General features: G+C 48.9%; 1 protein-coding gene and 1 pseudogene across 1 annotated transcript; one reads left to right on the forward strand and one right to left on the reverse strand.

Moving 5' to 3' along the window:
* Positions 1-13,660: 13,660 nt before the first annotated feature.
* LOC149327926 (uncharacterized) lies at positions 13,661-14,299 on the reverse strand. The gene has a single exon (XM_089565008.1). The coding sequence runs from the start codon at positions 14,297-14,299 to the stop codon at positions 13,661-13,663; it is 639 nt and encodes a 212-aa protein (XP_089421134.1).
* Positions 14,300-15,120: 821 nt separating this feature from the next.
* LOC149327927 (uncharacterized) lies at positions 15,121-19,317 on the forward strand (annotated as a pseudogene).
* Positions 19,318-25,319: the final 6,002 nt, after the last annotated feature.

Below are 25,319 nucleotides of genomic sequence, written 5' to 3' on the forward strand. Positions count from 1 at the left end.
GAGATGCCGAGCAACTTCTTCACGCACGAAGCTCTTGATGTGCAGCACGAGCGATGACTCCTCACTTGCATCGCCAGAGCATCGCCCCAGCATCGCCAGAGGTTGCGTAGTTCGTCGAAGCTCTGACATAGGGTGACGACTTCCGCGACGGTGCGCAGGTCTCGAGCCAACATCTGAAAGGCGTCGTCATCAATGCCCTTGAGAATATGCCTGATCTTGTCGGCTTCGGACATATTTGCGTTCACCCTCTTGCACAGGTCGACGACATCCTCGATATAGCTCGTGAAGTTCTATCCTACCTGCTGCGACCGCGCACGCAAGCGTTGTTCGGCTCGGAGTTTTCTGACAACCTGACAGTTTTCTAAAACCTCTAAAAAGTTTGCTTTGAAAACGGACCATGATGTAATGTCCGCCTCGTGGTTCCAATACCATAGATTTGCCACGCCTGTGAGATAAAAAATCACATTGTTCAGTTTGCCTTCCGCGTCCCACTTATTGTATGCGCTCACCCGCTCATACGATGTGAGCCAGTCCTAAACATGAAAAACATGAATGGTCGTCCGTGCCGCTGAAGATAGCGGGGTCTCGTTGGCGGGGAGAACCAGCAGAGCGACGGTGGCCGGGCTCTTGTACGGAAGGCCTTGTGGTTGGAAGGCCTCGCGGTAGGGGTAGCGTTCGGCTGCGGAGTTCCAGGGCGAGGTGTTAGTACACCGCACCTCCACCAAATGTAAGGTGGCATTTATTCGGTGAAGCTACTTGACGGGAGCAGGGCGAACAGCAGTCCGAGGTCAGCTAGTCCAGCCAGTAGCGTGCAAAAGGCGATGGTCATGCGGCTCGCGCCTATGCTCGTCGTCTTCCTTACAACAGGATATATCTTCGGAGGATAATTCTGGACACAATCCTTATTAACCAAGTGACCTAGACAAATTGCCGGGCGTTCAGCAATTTCACAATTATTACAGTCAATACTAAGACTGTTGTTCCAATAATGTTAAAACGATAGCGAGGCGCCTCTCATGCTCCCTAAATGTCTTGCAAAATATCACAGCATCGCTCAAATAACACAATAAAAGCTGCCAGCTCTTGCCTCAAAGAACAGTGTGCGTGTATCTTTGGAACATGGCAGGCGCACTGCAAAATCTTAACATTCTAACGTTAAAACCATAAAGTCGTTCGGGCGTTCTAAATGTCGCCTTTTTTTTTGTCCGTCGATGGCAGTGGTATGTAACAGTAACCAGATATGAAATAAATTGAGTAAAAGCATCACGCCGACTGAAATCAGTCGATGGCATTGTCTGTGCGTTGTAGCAGGTAAACAACTGTTTTTCATGAACCTTTTAGACCACTATAGTCTACAAAGAATATCATGGTGTTATTCTTCTTTTTAACAAGAGTAACTAGAGCCGAAAATCGTTTGAAAATTTCTCGATAACGCGGCAGCGTAGCGTGTAAACAAGATCTTTGTTAGTTAGCATAACCTACGCCGTGAACACGCGGGTAGCACTTTTGCCGTATCGCAGGAAAGGATCGTATATCGATCACATGATGAAAGCGAAAAGCTTTATTGGTGCCCGATGGTCTCTGGGGAAGTCAATAAACACACATGGTATGAAAGCAGTTGCACCAAAATACGGCGCTCGTTTCTAGACGGCGGAATTCTTTTTAGCGGAACAGATAGAGAGACAAGACCGGCGCTAAAACCGTTGCACTAAATGGAGTCCACAGCAGAAAAAAGGCATTTCAGCAGTGTTTGCCTGGGGGCTTGTTTGTTCATGTTTTCAAGGTGAAATTTATGTCTTGCGCTGAAAGGAGTTCCGCCTTGTAAATATGGAGAAACTAGACCCCTATTAAACTTTGCTGAAATGTCGTTTATACTATAATACATGTTAATAATAGTCTGAACATCACTCTGCAGCGGAGTGCGTCCTCTCCTCAAGAACATGGCTACTCAGTCGCGTGGCTGAAGCTTGTACGTTTTCTAAACATGTACAAGTTTCTTGCCTCGAGGTAACATGGCTTGCTCTTCCGAGTAGTTTACTGACGACACTGCTGTGCGGCTCATCTTCACTGGAATTATCCAACGGGCCACCAGGATACTCTTCTTAGCACAAGTAAGTGAAGCATGTTATGTATGTTTCACCATGACGTCGAAGACACCGCGAACCATATTGAAAGAAACAAGTGGGAAGAATATTTTGAGCAGCTCTGCAACGACTGTCTTCGGAGAGAGAAAACACGCTGAGATACAAGGGTGAGTGTTCAGTGAAGACTGCATGAAAAGACTAAAACTCCCCCTCTGCGGAAGTCGCGAGTTCCACCATACTGTTGCAAAAACTTAATACCCAGGACAATAGCATGCCTAGAGCAACGGAGCGTCGCAAATTCAGTCTTGAACACGTGTCCAGAGACCAGTGCAATTACGTAATACGAAGCGGAAACAATGATTATACCCGGACATTACAGGAATATCAAAGAGGTACCGTATCCGAACATTATTTTGCGACCTAGAAGATTCTTTAACTCGTCGCCGACCGACACTCCGGCGCGCGTTTCCAATGAGGCCATAAGGAAAATACTCTGCAACACCACTTCAAGGCGGTTCTCTAACCTAATAACGGGTTGGTAAAAACATTACCAATATCGCTGACCCTGGCACTGCACATATATCGGCGGCGGCACCTGTTAGTTTACCTGTGGCGGTGAACGGCGTCGGAGAGAAGGAGAGCATCGGGAGTGTTCAGTGATGGGAGCCAGGCTCTGGCCAGAGGAAAGGTGGTCAGCCCATGATCGTGTTTAGAGGCACCGGCCCCGATGAGATGTAAACGTAGCATCTCAACCTTCCGCATAGAAACTCGGGCGATGGTTCGGCCATTGTCGCTAGTATTGTGAAGTCGAGTAACAGTGGCGGCAAAAACGTTATATGTGTACGGACATACAGCGGTAATACAATGATTAATCGCGAGCACGGTCGCGTTAACAGCCATTGGAGAGAGCGTTGAAGCGACCATACCTGTCCGGCCAGTGGCGCGGTAACGGTGGGTCTTGTGCGCTTGCGTAGGAACATGTGGTCCAAGCGTTGCCCTGGGTTTCGGAAGTATGGGAAACACGATGGACAGGAACCATGCGCTGCAATGAAGCATGGTAATTGCGTTTCAAAAGATCTTGATTACAGGGTCTGTTCGTCACCTACTATATGGTGAAAGACGTCAAGCAAATCACCATTGAAGGTTCACTGAAAAATGGGATAGCGAGGGTGGTGACAGTTGGCAATTGCCCGAAGTTCGTGGGTGATGCGACGTAGCTTTTGCGCTTCAAATGTGCAACAGTTCTTGGTGGCTAACATTGCACAGGCCAAGTTGTTTTTGCTGATCAGAAAACTGTGCACATCCTCTTCAATGCCATTGATAAAGACTGAGAACTGTTTTCTTGCCACATCTGTGGATTCGCTCTTTTGCAGTGTCAAGAGCGCGGCAAAGTATGTCGTCTTCGCCTCGTCAGGCACTTAAGATCTCAGTAGCGAGGTCTGTTCCGTGCATTTCCTTTTTGCCGTGGTATCTCCGAAGCTGTTTCCAATCGCTTCGTGATTGTAAATCAATGCAAACGTTGTATCAACCAAAATTAAAGCAGCATTGGCAAACTTAAACATTTTTTTCCCAATGTTCTGAAGTTGCAAGATGTGAAACTCGAGCCTTTATTTCCGTTTATAGTGTGCCTGGAGCAAAATGTTTGTTTTCACATACATTATGACAACTTTTGGAAAACAGTAGAAATATAATATTAACTGTCGATTGATTAAAACGCTAAAAAATATTGGTTCTGACGGCACATATTCTGGGCCTTGTCAGAACCTTGACCTGTATGGACCACTTCCGTACACTGCTGCTGGAAACCGCTGGGTCATCGTCGCTGTCGACCACCTGACACGGTACGCCGAAACAGCCGCCCTCCCAGCTGCTACAGCGCGGGATGTTGCAGCCTTCCTCTTGCACCATTTCATACTTCGGCACGGAGCACCGCGTGAACTGTTGAGCGACCGTGGGCGGGTGTTTCTGTCAGACGTGGTTTCATCTCTCCTGCAGCAATGCAACATTACTCGCCGCACCACTACTGCCTATCATCCCCAGACGAACGGCTTGACTGAACGTTTCAATCGAACATTCGGTGACAGGTTGTCAATGTAAGTGGCGGCCGACCATTCTAACTGGGACATCGTCCTCCCCTTCATCACGAACGGCAGTGACCCCCCCCCCCGCACCTCTGGTTGGGTGCGGGCTTCCTCTCCAATTTTTGTTTATTTTATTTCATTTCTTGAGAGTTTACAATAAAAGGGGGGAATCGAACCAGGGCCACCGGAGCGCGAGACGAGCACGGTAATTGTTCCGCCTTGACAACTGGATGGTTTGAAATAAAGAAAGGCGCGTCTAGTGAATACGATGTTGTCTCAGGAGGGTGCTTTAGAGACATGTACTGTGCTGTATATAAGTAATCATAATCATGAGAATTACCGGAATCGCATTTAAAATACTACCAATGTACGTTTCCGCTACTTTCCCTCTTCGTTTGGCGCGCACGTAGTGCCATCAGGTGGCGCCCACTAAAGCCACCCCTCCTCCTCACAATGGACGCCACTGCCTCAACTGCAGCGCCTCCCGCTAGTCTCGTTCTGGTGTAGTGGGGCCCTGCGGGTACGAAGGAATCACGTGGTGTGCGGCGAACAACGCAGCGCACATCTACGGCGCGTTCACCACGAAGCGGGAAAACCCAAATTTGTCTAGAGGGCCATAACGTCCGACTTTGAGCAGCGGAATCTAAACCTGAATAAACATTTGTTAAATAGTGCTTCTGGTGTCGCACAATGGCTCAAACTTGATTGCAGTGTAACTGTAAATTTTGAGCGAAAGTAAGATTAGGGTAATTAAATGGGAATCGAACGCCTCACCCTTCGGTATCGAGTCAGATACGTTACCACTGAGCCATCACAGCACGTTCATTCTAATTTCTTAATTGGAAGACATGCGCGTCTTGTCCTATATTGTCCGTGTCCTCGAAGTGGCATTTAAACAGCACCCCGAGTGCTCAATGGACCTAGTAATGCTACCCCAACTAGCCCAACATTCTGCTTTAATTAATTCAATTCCATCATACCCTTAACGCGGAGCTCGTGTCCCTCAAATTTTATTATTTGTTTTACAGGCAACTCTGACCAATATCGCTGAAGAGCGTTCCTATATGGCAGTGCAGTTTATTAGTATATGAGCATTAATCCGGTGGGTGCTACCCCGGGCAGTAGCACTCATCGGATTGGTGCGCCGGGGTTTTTGGTCGGGTTCTAACCTCGAGCAAATTCGTCCGTTGTCAGAACCGTTGTTTGTTCTCAGCTGGCCTAGCGCGAGTGCTCTGCCACGCAGTACTGCCCGCTCATCGTCTTCGACGCGACACAGATCTCTGGTTTCTCACTGCTTCTAATGTAGTAAACATTACATTTTTTGCGTCAACTGTTTGTTTTAATACGTCCTTGCTGCAAATGGGCATTTATAACCTATACCACTTGAGTCTGCTTTTTGAGCATCCGATTTGTGGCTCCAGCATTGGTTAGTTTCCTATAAATATTTAAGTCAGGCAATCAGTATTTTCACTTCGCTGGTTCGATTCTTTATGACTGGTTGTAGTTGTATGGTAATGTAAATATTCTGACTATCCATGCTGATTTCTATATTTTAAACCACAATAAAAGCTGAGAAACTGAACCTACTGTGCGGTTAGGGAGCTTCGTGGTCGCGACCTACTCTCGCCGTTATCGATTCAGAATTGTGGAGACGAATCAAAGACGCAAGTCGTCGTCCAGTCTCCACAAATATATTTTGCTGGACGCGCTCAGCCAGGCGGGAACGGGACAGCGTGCCGCCGGCATGCGGTTAAGCAGCCACGAAAATCTAGTCTGCGTGTGCTTAGCAGGCGTGCTGGGGCTGTCGTCGTCTTCTCCGGCCGGACCACGATGGTACGCTACAGCCCCTCCCCCCCCCCCTCTAGCGATGAAGCCATGAGCGAATTGTGAATGGTCTTGGCGCAAATCGTACGCGACGAGGACACGCACGTTCGGGAGGGAATGCAGTGGCACAGTTTGCGATGACGTCGGTGTCAAGGCGAGCAGGTTTAAGGCAGTCAATTGAGATTTTGTCCTCTTGGCCGTTGATAAGCAGGAGAAAGTGCTTAGGAGTACGCCGGAGCACTTGGTACGGACCATCGTACGATGGCCGTAAGGGCGGGCGTAAGGCGTCGTGGCGAACAAAGACGTGTGTGCACCGCTGAAGGTCGGGGGTGACGTGCACATGACGAGAATACTGGCGCTGACGTGGGGGAACGACAGTGCTCATAGCGCTCCGTAGACGGTAGGCGTAATCTGAGACGTCAGCAGGCCAGGCGTGGGTGGCGAGGGCTCGAAGAATTCGCCACGGACGCGGAGAGTAGTGCCAAACGTTAGCTCTGCTGCAAAGGTTGAAGAGTCACTGCGAAGTGAGATGCGGAGACCAAGCAGGACGAAGGGTAGGCGCTCAATTCATGGCGAAGGAAAAGCGGACGCCAGAAATGGAGCTTTCAACTGCCCGTGAAAACGCTCAATGACACCGTTGGAAATCGGGTGGTAAGAGGTCGTCTTCATGTGGTTGACGCCGAGGAGCCGAGATAGGTTAGCAATTAAGGTGGAGTCAAACTGACGACCACGACCAGTCGTAATGGTGCAAGGGACACTGTAGCGGCTGATCCAGAGTGTGATGAGTCCTCTTACGATCGACTCCGCCGTTATGTCCAGAAGGGGCATTGCTTCAGGCCATCTCGTGAACCTGTCAATGCAGGTTAACAGGTAGCGGTGGTTCCCGCAAGGAGGAAGGGGACCGACGATGTCGACGTGCAAGTGGCTGAAGCGGGCGTCCGGAGACGGGAACGTGCCAAGCGGAGTCGCAGTGTGTCGATGCACTTTAGCTTTGCTGACAGCTCAGGCACGTGCGCGACCAGCGGCGAACGTCAACGTCGATGCGAGGCCAGACATAACGAGCCGTGACAAGGCACTGTGTTGCGCGGGTGCTAGGATGGGCCAAAGAATGTAGGGCATCAAAGACGGTTCGCCGGTATGGTGGAGGCACGTAGGGCGAGGGCGTCCGGTTGACGTATCACAAACGAGGAGAACGGCGCAGTCAGGAAGCAAGACGTCATTCAACACCAGAGAGGTGTCGCGCGTGCGAAACCGTTTCAACTCGGCATCAGCTCGTTGAGCAGTCACCATAGCCGTGAAGTCCATGATTGGTCGTTCATTGTCCGTCGCATTGACTTCAGAAAGAGCGTCGGCAACTATGTTCGACTAGCCGCGGACTTGACGAATGTCGCAGGTAAATGCGGAAATGTATGCTAGCTGCCTGATTTCGCGAGGAGCGTAGGAGGTACTGCTAGATGCCAGCGCGGACGTCAGAGGTTTGTGGTCAGTGAAGATATGAAAGGTGCGTCCCTCAGGGAAATGACGAAAGTGCTTTACGGCTGAATATATTGCTAGCAGCTCGCGACCGAAGGTGCTGCAGCGGCATTCAGGGGGCGCAAGCTTCTTGGAAAAGAAGGCGATTGGCTGCCAAACACCTGTGACGAACTGCTGCAAGACCGCGCCGACAGCACTGTCCGATGCGTCAACCACGACGGAAGTGGACGCGTCACATTTAGGATAAAACCAGGAGCGTCGCGCCGGCAATGGCTGCTTTGATGCTATTAAAAGCGCGGTCAGCGGCATCGGCACAAGCAACAAGAGCGGTCGGCTTGCTGTGGCCCGAGAGTAGGTCGTGGAGAGGCTGCAGTATTGCGGCGCGGCGAGGAATGAAGCGCCGATAATGGTTGGCGAGGCCAAGAAATTCGCGCAGTTGTCTGGTGGTGGTGGGCCGGGCAAACAGACCGATGGCGGTGACACGGGTCGATTAAGGGCGAACGCCATGGGCGTTGACGCGATGGCCGAGAAAGTCCAACTCTGCAACACCGAACTCGCTTTTCGGTCCGTTGACAACAAGACCAGAGTGGCTGAGCCTTGCGAGCTCTGGACGCAGGTGGAGCTTGTGGGCCTCTGCCGTATTGCTGAAGACGAGAATGTCGTCAAGATAGGCAAAGCAGCCCGTCAAGCGGCGTAGTACTTGTCAAAAAAACGCTGAAAAGTCTGGGCCGCGTTGCGAAGACCGAAAGACATCCTCTGATATTCAAACATGTCAAAAAGTGTAATAATGGTGGTCTTCGGGATATCCGGCGGCTCCACAGGAATCTGATGACATGCCTTAACAAGATACTTTGCTGAAGATTGTGCAGCCATGTAGGCCCGATGTAAAGTCCTGGATGTGGGGAATAGGGTAGCGGTCAGAGACTGTGGCCTTGTTGAGAGCCCGCTAATCGCCGCACGGGCGCCAGTCGCCGGTTTTCTTGCTCACCATGTGGAGAGGCGACGCCCAACGACTGGAGGAGGGACGGATGAAACGAAGCTCTAGCATATGCTCAAATTCTTGTTTGGTGACAGCGAGGGGATATGGGGCGGGTGGTGGCGGAAACTTTTAATGCCAATGATGTAAATCGTGGGGGCGAAGCCCCCTACATGCACTTGGATGCCTCCTCAATGTGAGGAGGAGGCACCCTTACAACGCGAAGGATAGCCCCTGGAGCGCAATCCTTCTGTGAGCGCTGGAGATGATCCGGCGCTGGTCTTGAGCGGACGAGCTGGTCAGAAGAGACTCCCCAGTAAGACTCCGCCGCGGTTGGTGATGGGGGATGAGGGAAGGTGGGGCATGTGAGGAGGGTGTGTAAGAAGGCTCCTGGTTTGCCACAAAGTTTGCATGATGACGAGAATTGGTCTGGGTATCGGGCATGCAGCAGTATTGGGATATGGGGCGAGGCGATGTGCGCGAGCAAACATGGCAGGTCCTGTAGTCACAATATGATGGTCACGCTGTGAGCGACCGGTGCTTGATGGGACGGGGGTCGGAAGGCATCTGGATACTCGGCCGAGTATGCTGGACCAAGGGTCGAAAACGGTGTTGTGCGCCTGGAGGAGCCGGAGTGGTGGAGCGCGGCAAGAGATGCCTTGGACGACGAGTTCAGGATGCGGTTTTGCCGCATGTCAACTAGGAGCCTGTAGTGCCATAGAAAGTTGGCGCCGATAATTGGCGAGCGCATGTCCGCGATGACAAATATCCAGCGAAATGTACGGCGGAGTCCGTGGTCAAGAGTTACCAACTTCTGGCTGTATGTCCGTATGGTTGATCCGTTGACAGCGGTCAGAGGAGGAGAGTCTAAACGACGGCGTCGCTCAGCCAACGTAGGCGGAAGAACACAGATCTCGGCACCAGTGTCGATGAGGTGGCAGACTTTTGTTACACGGTCAGTGACGTGGAAAAGGCGACTGGATCGCGGGCCGAGAACACCGGTCGCCTTCAGTGTTCGGCCGGACCGTTTCCTGCGAAGAAGCAGGGCTGGCGGGAGTGGCGTGCGCGGGAGCCGTAGGGGCGATGGATCCAGAAAATGGTCGTGGAGGGCGGAGAATGATTGCCAGAAGTGCTGGGGCTGGTACTGTTACGTTCTGGGCGAGCCGAGTGAGACGCGCGCCGGCGTTCTGGACCAGCCGAGTGGGACGCGTGCCGGCGTTCTAGGCGAGCCGAGCGGGACGCGCGCCGGCGTTCTGGGGATGCTATACAAACGCCACGGCAGAACGCTGCGCCGCTCTTTCCTGCCCGTCTGCCGAGTTGGAACAAAGGCGTTCCAGACAACCTTCGGTGTCGCCGCTTGCTCGTCGTTCGTCGAATCGCCCGAAATGTTACAGCTGGTGGCAGCGGTGGGATCGACGACTCCGGGTTCCGCGGCGGTTGTCGGTGAGTGCCTGAAAAGTCTCTTTTGTTCACCAGGTGGCTTGAAAGCTGAAAGTAGACTGTCACTGACTAGAAAGGGCAGTGGGTGGAAAGCAGCCAGATTTTTTTCCTCGTAAAATTTTCGGTCGTATTAAGATGGATCTCGGTGCGATTGTTAAGCCCGAATTAATGCTCTTAGTCGAAGAGCTGGGCGTAAAGGTGACGAAAGCTATGAGAAAGCCCGAGATCATCTCGGCCATTGAAAAGTGTGGCGCGGACGCCGATGAAATTTTAGAATCTTGGACCGAGGTGCAGAGGAAACGGAAGAAAGAACTTGAGCTATAAATGCTAAAACAAAAGGTTAAAAAGGCCGAGGAAGCCATGGCGGTCGATATATCGACAAAATTGGCCATGCGAAGTCTCTTGCAGCCCTTTTCCATCGGGGGAGACATAGGTCTCTACTTAGTAAATTTTCAGCTGGTGTGCAGAAAAGGGGGCTTCGTGGAGTCCAGCTGGCCACAAAGGCTTCTGAGCTTGCTGCCGGCGGAAGTGGCAAGTGACGTTTTGGCAAGGTTAGATTGCAAAGAGGCGGATGATTACTCGTCCGTAAAAACATGCCTCCTGAAGAAGTTCAGGTTGTCCCCTGAGGTTTTTCGAATAAAGTTTCGAGAGGCAAGGAAACAACCGGAAGAAAGCTATGCCGAGTTCGCTTACAAGTTAATGGGCTTTCTAGAGAGTGGCTCCGTGGTATAGACTCTTATGAGGACCGCAAAACGATGCTAGCGCAGATTGCACTTGAGCAGTTTTTCTGTTCTATTCCTTCAACCCTGAAGGATTGGATTCAGGACAGGCCAGATGTAAAAACCGTACAAGTGGCGGCAGATTACGCAGACCTGTATTGCTCCAGACACGGGAAAACGTTTAATAACGAAAAGCCTAGCTTTGTTCGAAGCCACGAGCGAGGAACAGTTCGTGCGTTATCTAAAAACGCAGATAATTCGGCGCATGTTCCACCTTCAAAGGAAGCGTTGAATTCAGAAAAGCAAAAGCTAAAAAAAAAGTCGCTTGAAGCAAGAAAGCCTATTCTTTGTTACAAATGTCACCAGCCGGGTCATGTGGCTTCAGGCTGTCGTGTGCCTAAAGTGTCACCGGTTAAGGATGCGTTGGATCCCGAAAAGCAAAGGCTAAAAACAAAGTCGTTTGAAGTAAGAAAGCCTATTCTTTGCTACAAATGTCACCAGCCGGGTCATGTGGCTTCAGGCTGTCGTGTGCCTAAAGTGTCACCGGTTAACTTGTGCATGGATAAGGCAGAAGACCTGCTTAGGCCATACTTCTACGACATAGAAGTAAATGGTCAGCCTTGCAAGGCTTTAAGAGACACAGGAGCCACACACGACCTGGTTCATTCCTCGCTAGTGAAGCAAGACGATTTCACAGGCGACTGCGTGTGGGTTCGACAGGCCCTGGAAGATCGTAGAATCAGCTCGCCAGTAGCCAGAGTAAAACTAGACGGGCCTTTCGGTGTAGTAGACGCGGAGGCAGCAGTTTCTGACGGGGTATTGCCAAACTGCCCGTACATTCTTTCGAACAGAACGGGAAGGCAGCTCGATGACTCGGTCATCTCGCTTGACATGAATCCCGTTCTAGTAGTCACTCGCTCCATGACGTCAGCGAGCGAACGGCTCTCAGCCGCAAACTCTCGCGACGAGGGCAGAAGCTGATAGGTCAGATAACGAAACGACAGAAGGGATGCCGGAGGATACGCTCGAAGAAGCCGACGTAACCACGCTGGTTTCGTCGGAAAGCGCGAACTTCCGTGCTCTGGTAAATGTTGATAAGGCCACACTTACCAGAGAACAGGCCACGGACCCAACGCTTGAAAAATGTCGAGATAGGCTGGGAAAAAAATGTAACACTGAATATCTCGTTTTATGTGAAGAACGGTATTATTTATCGCCACTTTAAGGACAAAGGAGGGAATGAAGTAGACCAGCTGGTAGTTCCATGCAAGTACAGGCGTGACCTCTTGAAACTTGTTCATAAGGAAGGATGGTCGTGGCACTTAGGAATCACGAAAACTAAGTGCAGGCTATTGGCAGAGTATTATTGCCCCGGTTGTTTTAAGGACGTTGAGGAGTTCGTTCGTTCGTGTGATACGTGTCAGCGGACGGGACGTCCGAACAAGCGACGAAAAGCACCCCTTACCCTGGTGCCGATGGTGCTGGTGGTGATGTCTTTCATCGGGCTGGTGAATTACTACCATCAGTACATTCCCAGGTTCTCGGAAAAGGCGAGTCCACTTACGGATGCCCTCAAGAAAGAGGAGCCCAATAACATTGTATGGGACGATCGTAAGCGTCAAGCGTTTGAGTCCCTGAAGCTGGCATTGACAACTCAGCCTGTGCTGGCCACCCCGGACTACGCGAGGCCTTTCCTGGTGCAGTGTGACGCTAGTGAAAGAGGTATCGGCGTGGTACTAAGCCAAGAAAACGACAAAGGGGAAGAACACCCGATTTTGTTTGCCAGCAGGAAGCTTACTTCCAGGGAACAAGCTTGCAGCACAATTGAAAAAGAATGCGCTTGCCTGGTGTGGGCTGTCGAGAAACTTCGCTGTTACCTTTTGGGCTCTGAATTTATTCTAATTACTGATTATCGACCGTTCACATGGCTCCAGCAACTGTCTCAAAAGAATGGCAGATTGCTCCTGTGGAGTTTGACTCTCCATGAATATGCTTTTGTGGTAAAGCATCTTCTTAAGTCGGGCGCACGAATAAGTACGCCATCTAGAGTTCTTGTTTCTTTTGGCTCATCTGCATCACTGTACATAGTCTCATCAGACAATCATTCATGCTTATTCCTCTTTTCAAATGTTCGCTACTAATATTTTTCTTTTAGGGCAAAAATCTGGTTGCATTTAGGAAGACTTTTGGGCAGTATAATGAGGAAAACAAAGGCATTTTCGGTGAACAGAATTGACATCTTGGGCGCCTCGGTGGCTTCTGTGGGGCTTGGTTGTTGTTTGTTTCCCCGTCTGCCCAGCCATCAGCCTCTTTCAAGAATGGGACACCGGTGCATTCGGCCAGAGGTTCAAAAAGGCACCGTCGGGGCAACCCTTGATGCCTGGTCAGTGCAGTCCACATCTCATCAACGGCACGGAGGCCGTCACAATGATGTGTGGGCGAATTCATCCTCGTGCTACAATTCCCTCCTCCCGCCAGACCTCGGAACGGTGTGCTGCTGTGCTGTGTTGTGCTGGTGCTTTCCTCTGTGGACTCCGCCGCACCAGATCTCGGAAGCAGGATTTCAACAGCGCCGAACTGTTCGTCATGACTGTTATATGGAGCAGCAGTGCGCGCTGCACTCACGAACTACGTTATTGTCGACTTCCGACTGTGTGGGAGCTCTTCACAGCTGTTGGCATAACAGCAAAGAACTTGTTCAGTTTATGTGGTGCCCTCCTAAAAGGCAGAGGAGTTGTTACGTTCTGGGCGAGCCGAGTGAGACGCGCGCCGGCGTTCTGGACCAGCCGAGTGGGACGCGTGCCGGCGTTCTGGGCGAGCCGAGCGGGACGCGCGCCAGCGTTCTCGGGATGCTATATAAACGCAAAGGCAGAGCGCTGCGCCGCTCTTTCCTGCCGGTCTGCCGAGTTGGAATAAAGGTGTTCCAGACAACCTTCGGTGTCGCCGCTTGCTCGTCGTTCGTCGAATCGCCCGAAACAACAGTACGGCGAGGTGGAAGCGAGGAATGCGGCCGCCGAGTACGAAGGGCTGCAACCTCAGCTGTAAGTTGCGCAACATGCCAGGTTAGCTCCTCATTAGCAGCAGTGAGGCGGGCATAGCAATCGTCAGGAGCTGGGCTCGATAGCTGGGGCAAGAGGGCGATGTAGTGTTGCAACGGACGGAGAGGACGTCCATGATCTTATGTGACAGCGTAGCTAGGGATTTCAGAGGCTGAGACGAAGACACGCACAGGATCATGCGCACCTGCGGAGGCACGCGCTGCAGGAAGAGTTCCCACAGGAGCGAGCTGTCGTGTGAACTAGCCAAGTCTCCAGCCAGAGCGGTCATGCGGCGCAACAGCTTGGTAGGGTTGCGATCTCCGAGCTCTTCTGAGGTAAAGAGCTGCTGCAGACGACGCAGCTCCGTTCCACCAGTCCACTGGATGAGCATCGCTTTAAGATGATCGGAGAGGCGATCGGCAGGCGGAGAGCGCAGGACGTCGCGAACAACCGCAGCAGTAGGAGGCGTGAGCGCACCAATGACATGGTCGAACATGGTCACATGTGACGTGATGCGGTGTCGGCGGAACAAGGCTTCGATGATGAGAAACCAAATTTCCGAGTCCGATGACCAGAAGTCAGGGAGCTTGAGGACGAAGACCGCGGACTCATGTGGTGGCGGCGTGAGAGTCGAAGGCGACGGTACATGAGTGGAGGGATCCATGTCCCGGGCTTACGCGACGAAAGGTAGGCGGGGTCTCGAGTTCCGGGCAGTGGTAAGCCTAGCGAAGCTGCTGATGCAAGCGCAGGGCAAGAGCTGAGAGCAAAGACGCGATATCCGGAGTCACCAAATTTGTGGAGACACATCAAAGACGCAAGTCGTCGTCGGGTCTCCACAAACATATTTTGCTGGACGCGCTAAGCCAGGCGGAAACGGGACAGCGTGCCGCTGGCATGCAGTTAAGCAGCCACGAAAATAAAGTCTGCGCGTGCTCCGCAGGCGTGCCGGGGCTGTCGTCGTCTTCTCCGGCCGTACCACGATGGTACGCTACAGAATCATTTCGGTTTTCACCCATCGAAATGCACGCTGTAATGCACTATCGAACGCACATTTGGTTTAAAGTTTTGCTTCTTCCTAAGAGTCTTTTGAAAAAAAATGTTAATGCAGGCAGTGGTACATTGCGGATTAAAACCTCGAGAATGGCTGTAGTTTTTCGCTTCAGCTGTGTCAAACGCATGATGCTCCGGGAGCCCTCTTAACTCCCCCGTTGACAAACTCACAACAATGATTTTATACTTAGAATTTTTCCTTTCAAGCTGATTTAAGTTATTTTCCTTAAATTGTTTTCCTATTTTTCACGCACTGACAGCGTTACGGAAGGTCCTAGCATCCTGATGCTAGATTATGAATGGTAAGCTGATTTGATGAGTAAAACCTGTCTGCCTTCTGTTGTTGATGTAAGATGTCGGCAAGCGTCGAAGTTCAGAGGTGCCCTTAACTGTTTAGAAGAAGTTTATTTGACATTCACAAGAAAATAAGGAGGCACAACGTGTGACACTCAGAACACCAGACGCGGCAACATCCTCGTGACAATGTCGGCTGATGTACCAGTGTTTGTGCAGGTTCTTGCTGGATTCATTTCCATCCTCTTGGGAAATGCACCGTACGCTGACACGGGCTTCGATCGTCGCCTGGTATCTACTGATGATTTTCGCCCATCCGGTCCGGGAGGCGTATTCTTTACGAACCCCGATATGCTGGGGTGGCTTCACGTGGATTGTACCATCTGCGCACCTTCATCCAGCACAGTGACGTCATCCCCCCCTCAAGCCAGGCTCTTGCCTATAAAAGGAACGTCTGGGCCTTCCATCGGCAGTGGACGCGGCAACATTGTCGTGACAATGTCGGCGGATGTACCACTGTTTGTGCTGTTGGTGAACGAAAATATGCCTTCCGTAGCAATTACCTTTTTTTGATCGTGTTGCCGTGTCCGCGTACATTGATCGTTTGCTTGAACTATTGTATATCAATGGTAGGCCTGTTGCTGAAGCTATCAGGTGATGTGGAGGAAAATCCTGGTCATCAGACGGCGGAAATGATTAATCAAGTGATGGAAACTCAAACTGAAATCCTCACCAAATTCAAGGAAATTCAGGAAAATCAAACCTCTTCAGAGGCACGCATGCTTGACGTGCAATCCAGGCTGCCTACCATTGAACAAAAGATAATAAACTTCGACGCGGCTAGAGACAGGCTTTCTAGAGACATTTGCTGAAAGATCCGACATAGAAATGGCAACTGTTTCCCGAAAACTTGATGAATTAGAGAATCGCTCGCGACGCAATAACATAATCATACGAGGTGTGAAAGAAGAGGTGTCAGAGAGCGCAGAGGTCCTATTGAAAAAAGTGAATGAGGATATTTTTGAAGCGAAACTTGAACGAAGGGTTTACTCTATTGAACGCATTCAGCGACTTGGAAAGATGAAAGAAGGTAGTGACCGTCCGATCATTGTTAAATACACAGACTTTAGAGAAGAGATGAGAATTTTGAGAAATTGTTTCAACCTGAAGGGCACTGCGTATAATGTAAGAGAAGATTTTTCTAAGCGAATTGTTGAAATAAGGAAAAATCTCTGGAACTCATGTGCCAATAAACAAAAGAACGGTGCGAAAGCAAAGTTAATTTTTGATAAGTGTAAAGTCAATAATACCCTGTACGCTTCGGACGAGGAAGCCAAGCAGCGGTTTAAATGCCGGGATGATTCTAGCAACGAGTGACTGATCGATCATAAACCTGATTGCTTCAAGGTTATAAATGTGAACGCCAGAAGAATGATTAACAAAGAGGATGCGATAGAAAGTATATGTCTTGAACATGATCCTGATATTATAATAATCACCTAGACTTGGCTACACAAAGGTATCGGAGACTGTGAAGTTACACCCCCCGACTACTCTATAGTAAGAAAAGACCGTGAAAGGAGAGGTGGTGGCGTTGCGATAATGATAAAGAGCAACATAGCATTTTCTGTCATGGAAGGTTTTGGAGATTTAGAAACTGCATGGATCAAAATCAGGCTGAATTCTCGCAGTGTCTTAGTGGGGGCTTTCTACCGAGCTCCAAACTCAACTACTGATGTGCTTGTTGCCTTGAAAAGATTATTGGTCTCCAAAATTCACTATGGTGACAATATCTTGTTACTTGGTTATTTTAATCTGCCAGAAATTGATTGGTTGTCCCTTTCTCCTGGCAATGTTGATGCAGCTACCGGTGAACAGCTGGTTGAACTCCCATATTGCTACGATTTGAACCAGATTGTTGACCGGAGCACAAGAGTATGTTCAACCACATCTTCGATATCGGATCTTGTCTTCTTGTCATCCGGTTTACAAGAGTTTTTGGAGAGTTCTGATGCGGAAGAAGGTTTGTCTGACCATAAGATGGTGGTTGTGTCCCTCAATATGATTCCTGATATCCGTCATAAACCTTGTAGAAGAGTTGTTTTGAATTTTGCTATTGTTCACGATGTCGGAGTACTAGACTACCTTGAAAACTCGTTTAAAGAATTCATAATCTTCTATAAAGACGGAGCTGGAACCGATGAGTTGTGGGAATTCTTTGCAAATATGATAGCGCATGGAATCAATATGTTTATTCCTAAAACCATGAAAAAAATAAGAAGAAGGTATCCTTGGATTAATAGGGATATCATTCACAAAAAAAAAAAAGACGGCTAAAACGTAAGCGTAAAAGATGCTCAGACCATACAAGTCCTGTACTGAAAAATTCCATACATCTAATGAGCCAAGATTTAAAACGCCTCATCAAAGAAAGTAAAGACAAATTCTACAGTCAGACTCTCACAAGGTTTCTAACCGAGGCACCTAGCAAGTTTTGGAGGTATGTAAATTGCTCAGTTAAAAATAAGCAGGCAAATGATGAAGGGAGCGTAGAGTTGGCTGAGAGATTTAATTCATTTTTTACATTAGATTTCACACGTGATGATGGCGAATCCCCGTGTTTTCAGCCTGCGGATAGTCCCCCTATATCGGATGTAGAGATCAGTGAGGAAGGGGTCCTGAATTTGCTCTTGAATATAGACACCAGAAAGAGTCCAGGCCCAGATGGAATCCCGAATGAATTTTTATATAGATATGCAGAGTGGACCTCCCAATTTCTAGCTAAAAATTTTCAGTCGTCTGTCGACAGTGGTTGTGTTCCCATTGCTTGGAAAAACGCGAAAATAGTGCCTGTACTTAAAAGTGGTCCTGCTTCGAACGTTGAGAATTACAGACCTATTTCCATCATTTGTGCTTGCTCTAAGATACTTGAACATTTCATCTAAAACATTTATTAACTTACCTTGATTGTAATGATTTGTTATTTGCTAATCAGCATGGCTTTCGCAAGGGACTTTCCACAAACACACAACTCATTGAAACTGTACAGGACCTCTGCTTGTCAATTAATTCCCGCATGCAAACAGAAATAGTATTTTTAGATTTCGCGAAAGCGTTTGATAAAGTCTCGCACCCGAAACTGTTAGTTAAAATGAGATGTATATTTAAAAATGAAATGATAACTAAGTGGTTTACGTCCTATCTCTCCTGTCGAGCACAGTGTGTTCAAGTTCATGCTCATAAACCCAGCATTAGTCCAGTAGACTCCGTCGTTCCGCAGGGCAGCGTCCTGGGCCCGCTCCTCTTTTTGATTTCCATCAGTGACTTGCCTAACGAACTGACCGTACCGGTCCGATTGTATGCAGACGACTGCATCATTTATAAACAAATTGGTACTCTGGAACATCACGTTTAACTAAATCTAAATTTGCAAAAAATCAAAAAATCAACGAATGCTGCAAAAGGTGGCAGATGGTATTAAATCCAAATGAAACAGTTTTTATGAACATTACAAGAAAGAAAACTATCTCAGATTATAGTTATAGTATCAATGATAACGAGGGTCAATAAATACAAAACACTTACTTCTGACTTACGTTGGAATTCACACGCAGATAATACATGTTCCAAGGCCTCAAAAGCACTCTGGAGCCTCAGACAATATATGCATAGTGCAAACCCTTCAATCAAATGTCTGGTTTTTAAGAGCTTGATAAGGCCCATTCTCGAATATGGAAACATTGTTTGGGACCCCCACACTGCATTCAATTGCTCTAAGTTGGAAAGAATTCAGCGTCTCAGTGCTAGGTTTATATTTAATAGGTACCGACATTCTGCTTCCCCAACGTCTTTGTGTAAACGTGCTGATTTGGAAGCGCTCGATTTTAGAACCAAATGTAACAGGCTCAAGTTTCTTTTTCAGATTATTAATCGCGGCTTGAAAATAAACCATTGAATGTACTTTGAAATTAAAACTGGAGAAATATCACGCCACCGTCACAGCTTGTACATACTAATGCCCACCGTCCGAAATGATTGCTTTAAATTTAGTTTTTTCCCAAGAACCATTAAGGAATGGAATATGCTACCAAACTGTGTTGTCACCTCACAATCACTTAGGGAATTTTTAGATAAGCTGCATGACGTTTTATCGTCTACATAAAATATATACCAGTGTTTTATTTTTTGTATAAGTGGTGAGCGCTTTATGTACCGAATTTTGTGCCCGTTTCAATGCTTGCATATTTGCTATTTTTTATACCTCATTATCCACTCCTGGTATAGCCCGTGATCTGTGCTGACAGTATAAATAAATGAATGAAATGAATGAGGACGTATGTCACAACTAAAAGCATGAGAACACACTAGTACAGCACAAAATGGATTCCTATATACACATGTAGAGAGATGAGATAACCGTGAAAATTATATACAATGGACTCGTAGATATGTATAAGTAAATAAAATTACATTCATACATACAACCAAGGCGTGCACAAATTTTTTTTGAAATTTATGCATATATGTCTTCAGATTATTCACGCTTCACCAGTGTCACAGCACTAAAACAACGTGCCGAGTTGGAACCGCTATCATGTAGACGCCATTTCGCTCGCCTAACCTTACTTCAGAAACTGTATCACCATTCCACCCTCCACGACGACTTATTTTTGCCACACCCTGATGTCTTTCCTCGCCGCGACCACGTTAACAAAATAAAACGCATCACATGCCGTTCATTGCTCTACGCGAAATCATTCATTCCTCGCACTATAATAGATTAGAATAACTTGCCATCACACATAGCTACTGAGGTTAACCTACAATCGTTTCAGCATTCGTTAAAGCAAACCATGGACTAACATATTTGGTATTTTTATTGTATTATGTGCATTTACTGAGCATTTTATTCTGCTTGTTTGTTGTGTTATTTGTGTACATTACTAGTTTTAATTTTTTTTTAATGCGATGTTTATTGCCTCAGGGCATAAAACGGCATGTAATGATAAATGAGGATGCCTAAATAAATGAGTAAAGGTTCGCTGATCTAATGAAATCGAGCAGTGAACGATGATGAGGTCCTTGTGTCCAAGCGGTGTATGAAGCACTGTTATCGGGCGAAAGACCCGCTGACGCCAGGTGCCGAATTCTTGTAGGCTTCAGCGCCGGGCAAACCCACAGCAGGTGGTGAATGTCGGCCTCAAGATTTCTGTTCTTGCAGACTGGACACCCGGGGCGGGGAAATACACCTTCGAATTGCGGCCACTTTCGTGTAACGGCCGGAGTTAGGGCAACCCCGACCCGGATCCTCCGAAGCGCAACCTCCTCTGCACGGTTAAGACCACGGGGGAGGGTTACCGCACACGGAGGGATTAGAGCACGTGTGCGGCGCCGGAGGTGTTCCTTTTTTGTTAAAAGGAGGGTGGTGTCATCCAGTGTTAGGACTCGAGGCGAAGACGATGTTGGGGTCACAAGGTGGGTCGCAGAATCTGCACGGCTTTGCGAACTCAGGAGGTCTCGTGGGACCCACTGAATTCGGATTGGCTGTGGGATGCGTGCCGCGAGACGATGGATGTCCTGGCAAATGCCTGGGGTGCGACTGACGCGTCGTAGTAGGCGTATTACTTGAAGAGCGTCGGTGCGGATGACAATGCGAGCCGTAGGTAGTAGGGGAACGGCGGCCACTGAGCATAGTGCCTCTTGAACAGCAAGCATCTCCACACAGAAGGAGGAAGGAGGTTCTGGGAAGCGAAACCTGGACGTTTTGTTGAGGGCAGGCTTGCAAGGGCAGTAAATTGCAGTAGTGGTTTCGCAAGCCTGGATGCCTGCGTCAACGTATAAAACGATGGAGCCATACGGCAGATGGGCGTCTTCTTGTGCAACTCGTTCGCGAAACGACTCCGCCGCGAGGGTAGATGATGGCCGACTTAGATCTGTTGGTTTGTTATCGCTTAGATGCACAAAATGCCAAGGAGGGAGAACTGGCGGAGGCGGCTGTCGAATGGAGTGCGAGGAAGCATACGCCCTGAGTGCACACGTTGCGTGTGTAAGGTTAGACTTAAGCCGGCGAGCATCACGCCTTTGCTGCACCAGCTCATCTAGAGTATTCAGCTGCGCATGTTCTTGGAGCGCCACGATCGGGGTTATGCGGGGAAGGCAAGTGATGACCCTCATTGCCTCTCGATTAACGGCTTCAAGGCGATCCCACTGAGCCCTCGTCAAATGCTGGAATTGGGCTTGGTACACGAGGCGCGGTTGCACAACCGCCCGCACCAACTGCCTTGCAACATGAGAGCGGGCGCCGCCTGTTTTAGGAGCAATTCGTCTAATCAGACCTAACGCCTGAATCGCTTGCTTTTTAGCTCGAGAAAGCCAAGCAGTCCCTGTTCCTGACTCGTGAATCGTCAAGCCCAATATTTTGACTATCGAACTTTCTTGAAGTGGAGTTCCCGATAGATGGAGACGAATTGGTGTCGCAGCGAGTTTACGGCGTCCCCAGCGGTTGGCAACAGACACATACGTAGTTTTGCTCACTGAAATCTGAAGACCAATTGAAGAGGCATAAGTCGACGTTATATCTAGGGCTGACTGTAGGGCCGAGGCTTGAGTCAACAGGTCGTGGTGGGTGCTCCACACAGTGATGTCATCAGCGTACAATAAAAACTTAATATCAGTCACTTCATGTAAGCGCCAAGCAAGGCGGATAAAAGTAATATTAAATAATGTGGGCGATAGTACCGATCCCTGGGGCACACCGCGAAGAGGCACAAAGGATCCGACGGCCTCACCACTGAGGCGTATGGCAAAGTGTCGGCCTTCCAGAAAGGATTTTACAAAATTGCGCACTCTAACGGGGAAATGCAGCATGTCAAGTGATTCCAGGATAGCAGCATGACTGATATTGTCGTACGCCTTTTCAACGTCCATGGCCAGTACGGTACGCACATTGTGGCTGCGTGTTGATGCTAGAACTGATGACGCCAAGACAGCCAATCCATCTTCTGTACCTATGGACGTTCGAAAGCCGATTTGGGCGGGGTGATAGAAACCGTGGTGCTCAAGCCACCACGACAGGCGTGTGGCAAGCATCACGTGTATTTTGTTTCAAATGCCTGTGCCATATTTTTATGCCTGTATCGCCCCCCCCCCGTATGTAATACCCTCCCACGAGGGCCCTTAGGGGTTTTGTAAATAAAAAATAAATAAAATGTGCAGTGGACCATTGTATTGTTGTTGAAACATGATTAAACTAAGGGAACAGGAAACAGTGAGCGTGGTTACCCATTATTTTGCTCTAAACATGTGATCAGGTTAAACGAACCACGTCGGCCTAACATAACACTGACATGTCTGTCCGATACGGACACGAAAGGGCATAGCCAATGGTCATGGAAGGCATGGCCCCAAGGACGAAAAAGCTCTTGGGTAAGCAAGTACAGTAGCACCCGCCGAATGCGCTGCATGATCGGAAATTGCACTCGCCGGCTTCGACTCGAGCCAACAGCACTCACAGCGGTTGCACCAGAGCACGAAAGCCCCCAGCACTATCAACAGTCGAGCAAAGCGGCCACGAGGGCAACGACTTTTTGCTGTAAACCGGTTAACTCCAAAGCCTCGAAAGCCCACGGACAACCACAGATTTTTTTACCACATGTCAGTTTGACTCCAGGAGCGAGCAGCTAAGGAGCCGCACAGACCACACAACACCGCCTCGCTTCATCCGGTCCCTCGCAGGCAGAACCCCCCACTGCAGATGCCACACCGATTCCCTCAGGTGCCCAGGAATAAAGGACGCTGCCATGATTCACCAAGTGACAGGCTTCTACCGCCCCTTGCACTCTGGAGGCACCGATGGCATAAGTAAAGCACCAAAAAAATCTACTACACTGTCCGCAGTGATATGGAAATCTGGGCTGATGTTGTGGCCGTGCTGATGGAAAGCAACAGCGGTTGTATAAAATGCAGGCTTATCTAAAGCCTGCGGAATTCTATTCTGCGGTACACCAGGTACTGTTTACCTGAACCGCGTTAGCAGAAGATGGGAGGCGAGCGCCCGCGCTGGCTAATCGACTCCCGCAACAAATGCAGGAGAAAGCGGAGAGCTAGCAGCCGCCAGCCAGCAGATGCAGAGAGGAAGGATAACCCACCCATCGAACATGGATCCCCAAGCACCGCACCACAAAGCAGCTCCGTGTGACCCCGCTCCTTCCCCCGAGAAAAAAAAAGAAATCAGAAGAGACTGAGTCGACCGGGAAACTCGAAAAGGCGACTGCAAAACATGCGCAATATTACATATTTGGCCGCAAAAAAAAACGATTGCACAGATACCGCCCCTCAAATAAGGGCAGCTCAAAGTCACCAACCATCGGAACACTGCTGCGGACTTCCTCTAGAACCAAATTCCATATAGAAGCAGCTGTTCCACGCTACTAAAACTCTATCCCAGGAAGGCGGATGATATTACAGTGCGTGACAGGCACAGCAGTGCTGAACCACTCATTTCGTTCGCCACTTATTAAGTATTCACATTTGACACAATTCATGACCACCTCAGACACTTTGGAGTACCTTTCGTAGAGGAGACAACGATGGAGACTCGACTCATCTCGTATATACAGCGTATTGTCATCCACGTAAGCTGTTACCCTAAGCACCTCACTACCAGAAAGAGAGAGGCCACGCACGTCTGGGTCTCCAACAGAAGGTCGCAAATATGGTTGTAGGCGAGCAGCAAGAAGAGAGCGATATCGGACAACCGTGTCGTACTCTACGGGTAACAGGTAAATGGGTACTCTCCCAGCCATCCATAGCCAGGCAGCCCTCAATGCCTTCATATATACTGCGAATAGAACAAGAGTTCGTGGGAGCTGAAAATGCTTCTACGTCACCGAAAATGTAGTCATGCTCAAGGCGATCAAAAGCTCTTTCCTGATCTAAAGACACAACAGCATGAGACATACGTCACTGCGTATAGTCCATAATATCGCTTGTAGCATACCATAAAGTATGTATTTCCCTGTCAGGGGCTGACCACGCCTATTAGCTACCAATCAGAGCTGCGATAACACCCTTCGGCCGTCCAACCATAATGTGCTGCAACAGCCGTCTAGCCAACGTTAAGTAGCGTGATCGGTTTCCACTCCCTCGCTTGAATCGATCTGGGATCATGCTTTGGCAATAAAATTATTCGCCCTTTCCGTGAACTGGCCACAAAATCGAGTTGTTCAAAGCAGCGGCGAATGGCGGGGGTGAATAGCGCAACAGCAATATCCCAGAATCCCAGTAGAATTCTGCATGGAGCCCATCCGGCCAAAGTCCTGGTGGAAACATGGGTTTGGCAACGTCCAACGAATAGATGGACATTCGATACACGGCACAGAGTTATTGACCAACTGATGCCGTTCGCATGTCGTTATAGCTGTAGCGGCCTGATCGTGTTGCTCGATCTGCCTGCAGAGTGCACAGTGAGTACTTCTGCTTTCGATGTCAGCGAGAAGGCGTAGCTGAAGAACCAAAAACGTGAACGATAATTTCGCAACCATAGCCATTAAAAACCTCAGAGAAGCCACGAAAGCCCGTCTTGTTTCACCGTCACCTGTGGTCTATAGGAAGCGATATTCTGGAACAAATCAAAAGAAAGAAGATAACGTCACAACGTAAAAGGAAGAAGAGGTCGACAGACATGAATGTGCTCACCTGGTGATTAAAAAGAATGCAGCGGCAGAACAGTGCTAACCATCCTGCGAGAACAGAAGTGCCTTTCGCCTTAGGAATATAGAAAGGTGGATATGGCCGTTTAAAAAATGCAGCTGATTAGGTTTACGATTATGAGCGGTACAGCTCAACGCCTAGCCCGCATTCGCAAATTGAAGCTGAATACCGAGGCTGTTTTGCGGTTAAGTCTGATTCGACACCAAAATTCCAGTATAGCTTGAGAAAAACTCGACGATCTGGACAGGATATTAATCTTCTGTCGGTTCTGGCGCCTACACCACAATTGCGATTCGACTGCAACACACCGACACAGAGAAGATATTCAGAGGTTCTGTTGAGGAAGCATAACGCAGAAAAAAATGTATTCTTAAGGAGGGAACAAACTGTGTTGCCTCAGTCAAGTTACAATGGCAGCTAGGTCCCACATATCTTTTCATCCTGAAATTCGCTCGCACTGAGCATGTACTCGGTTGAAATTCATTCTCTAAGTGCCTTGTTTCAAAACCTCTATTTTGTTGATGAAATCAGATATTCAGAGGTTTTGTATTTGGGCGAGTAAAAACCTCTTGGGATGGTAAGTAGATGGCTTCTGTCTTCGTGAAAAATTAACGGCGACAGCAAACAGA

The sequence above is a fragment of the Amblyomma mixtum genome, chromosome 10 (assembly GCF_055824585.1).
Source record: "Amblyomma mixtum isolate Tamu chromosome 10, ASM5582458v1, whole genome shotgun sequence".
Lineage (NCBI taxonomy): Eukaryota > Metazoa > Arthropoda > Arachnida > Ixodida > Ixodidae > Amblyomma > Amblyomma mixtum.

Bases quoted from the DNA above. Each gene is read 5' to 3' on its own strand.
- LOC149327926 (XM_089565008.1), bottom strand. From the start codon at position 14,299: ATGGATCCCTCCACTCATGTACCGTCGCCTTCGACTCTCACGCCGCCA.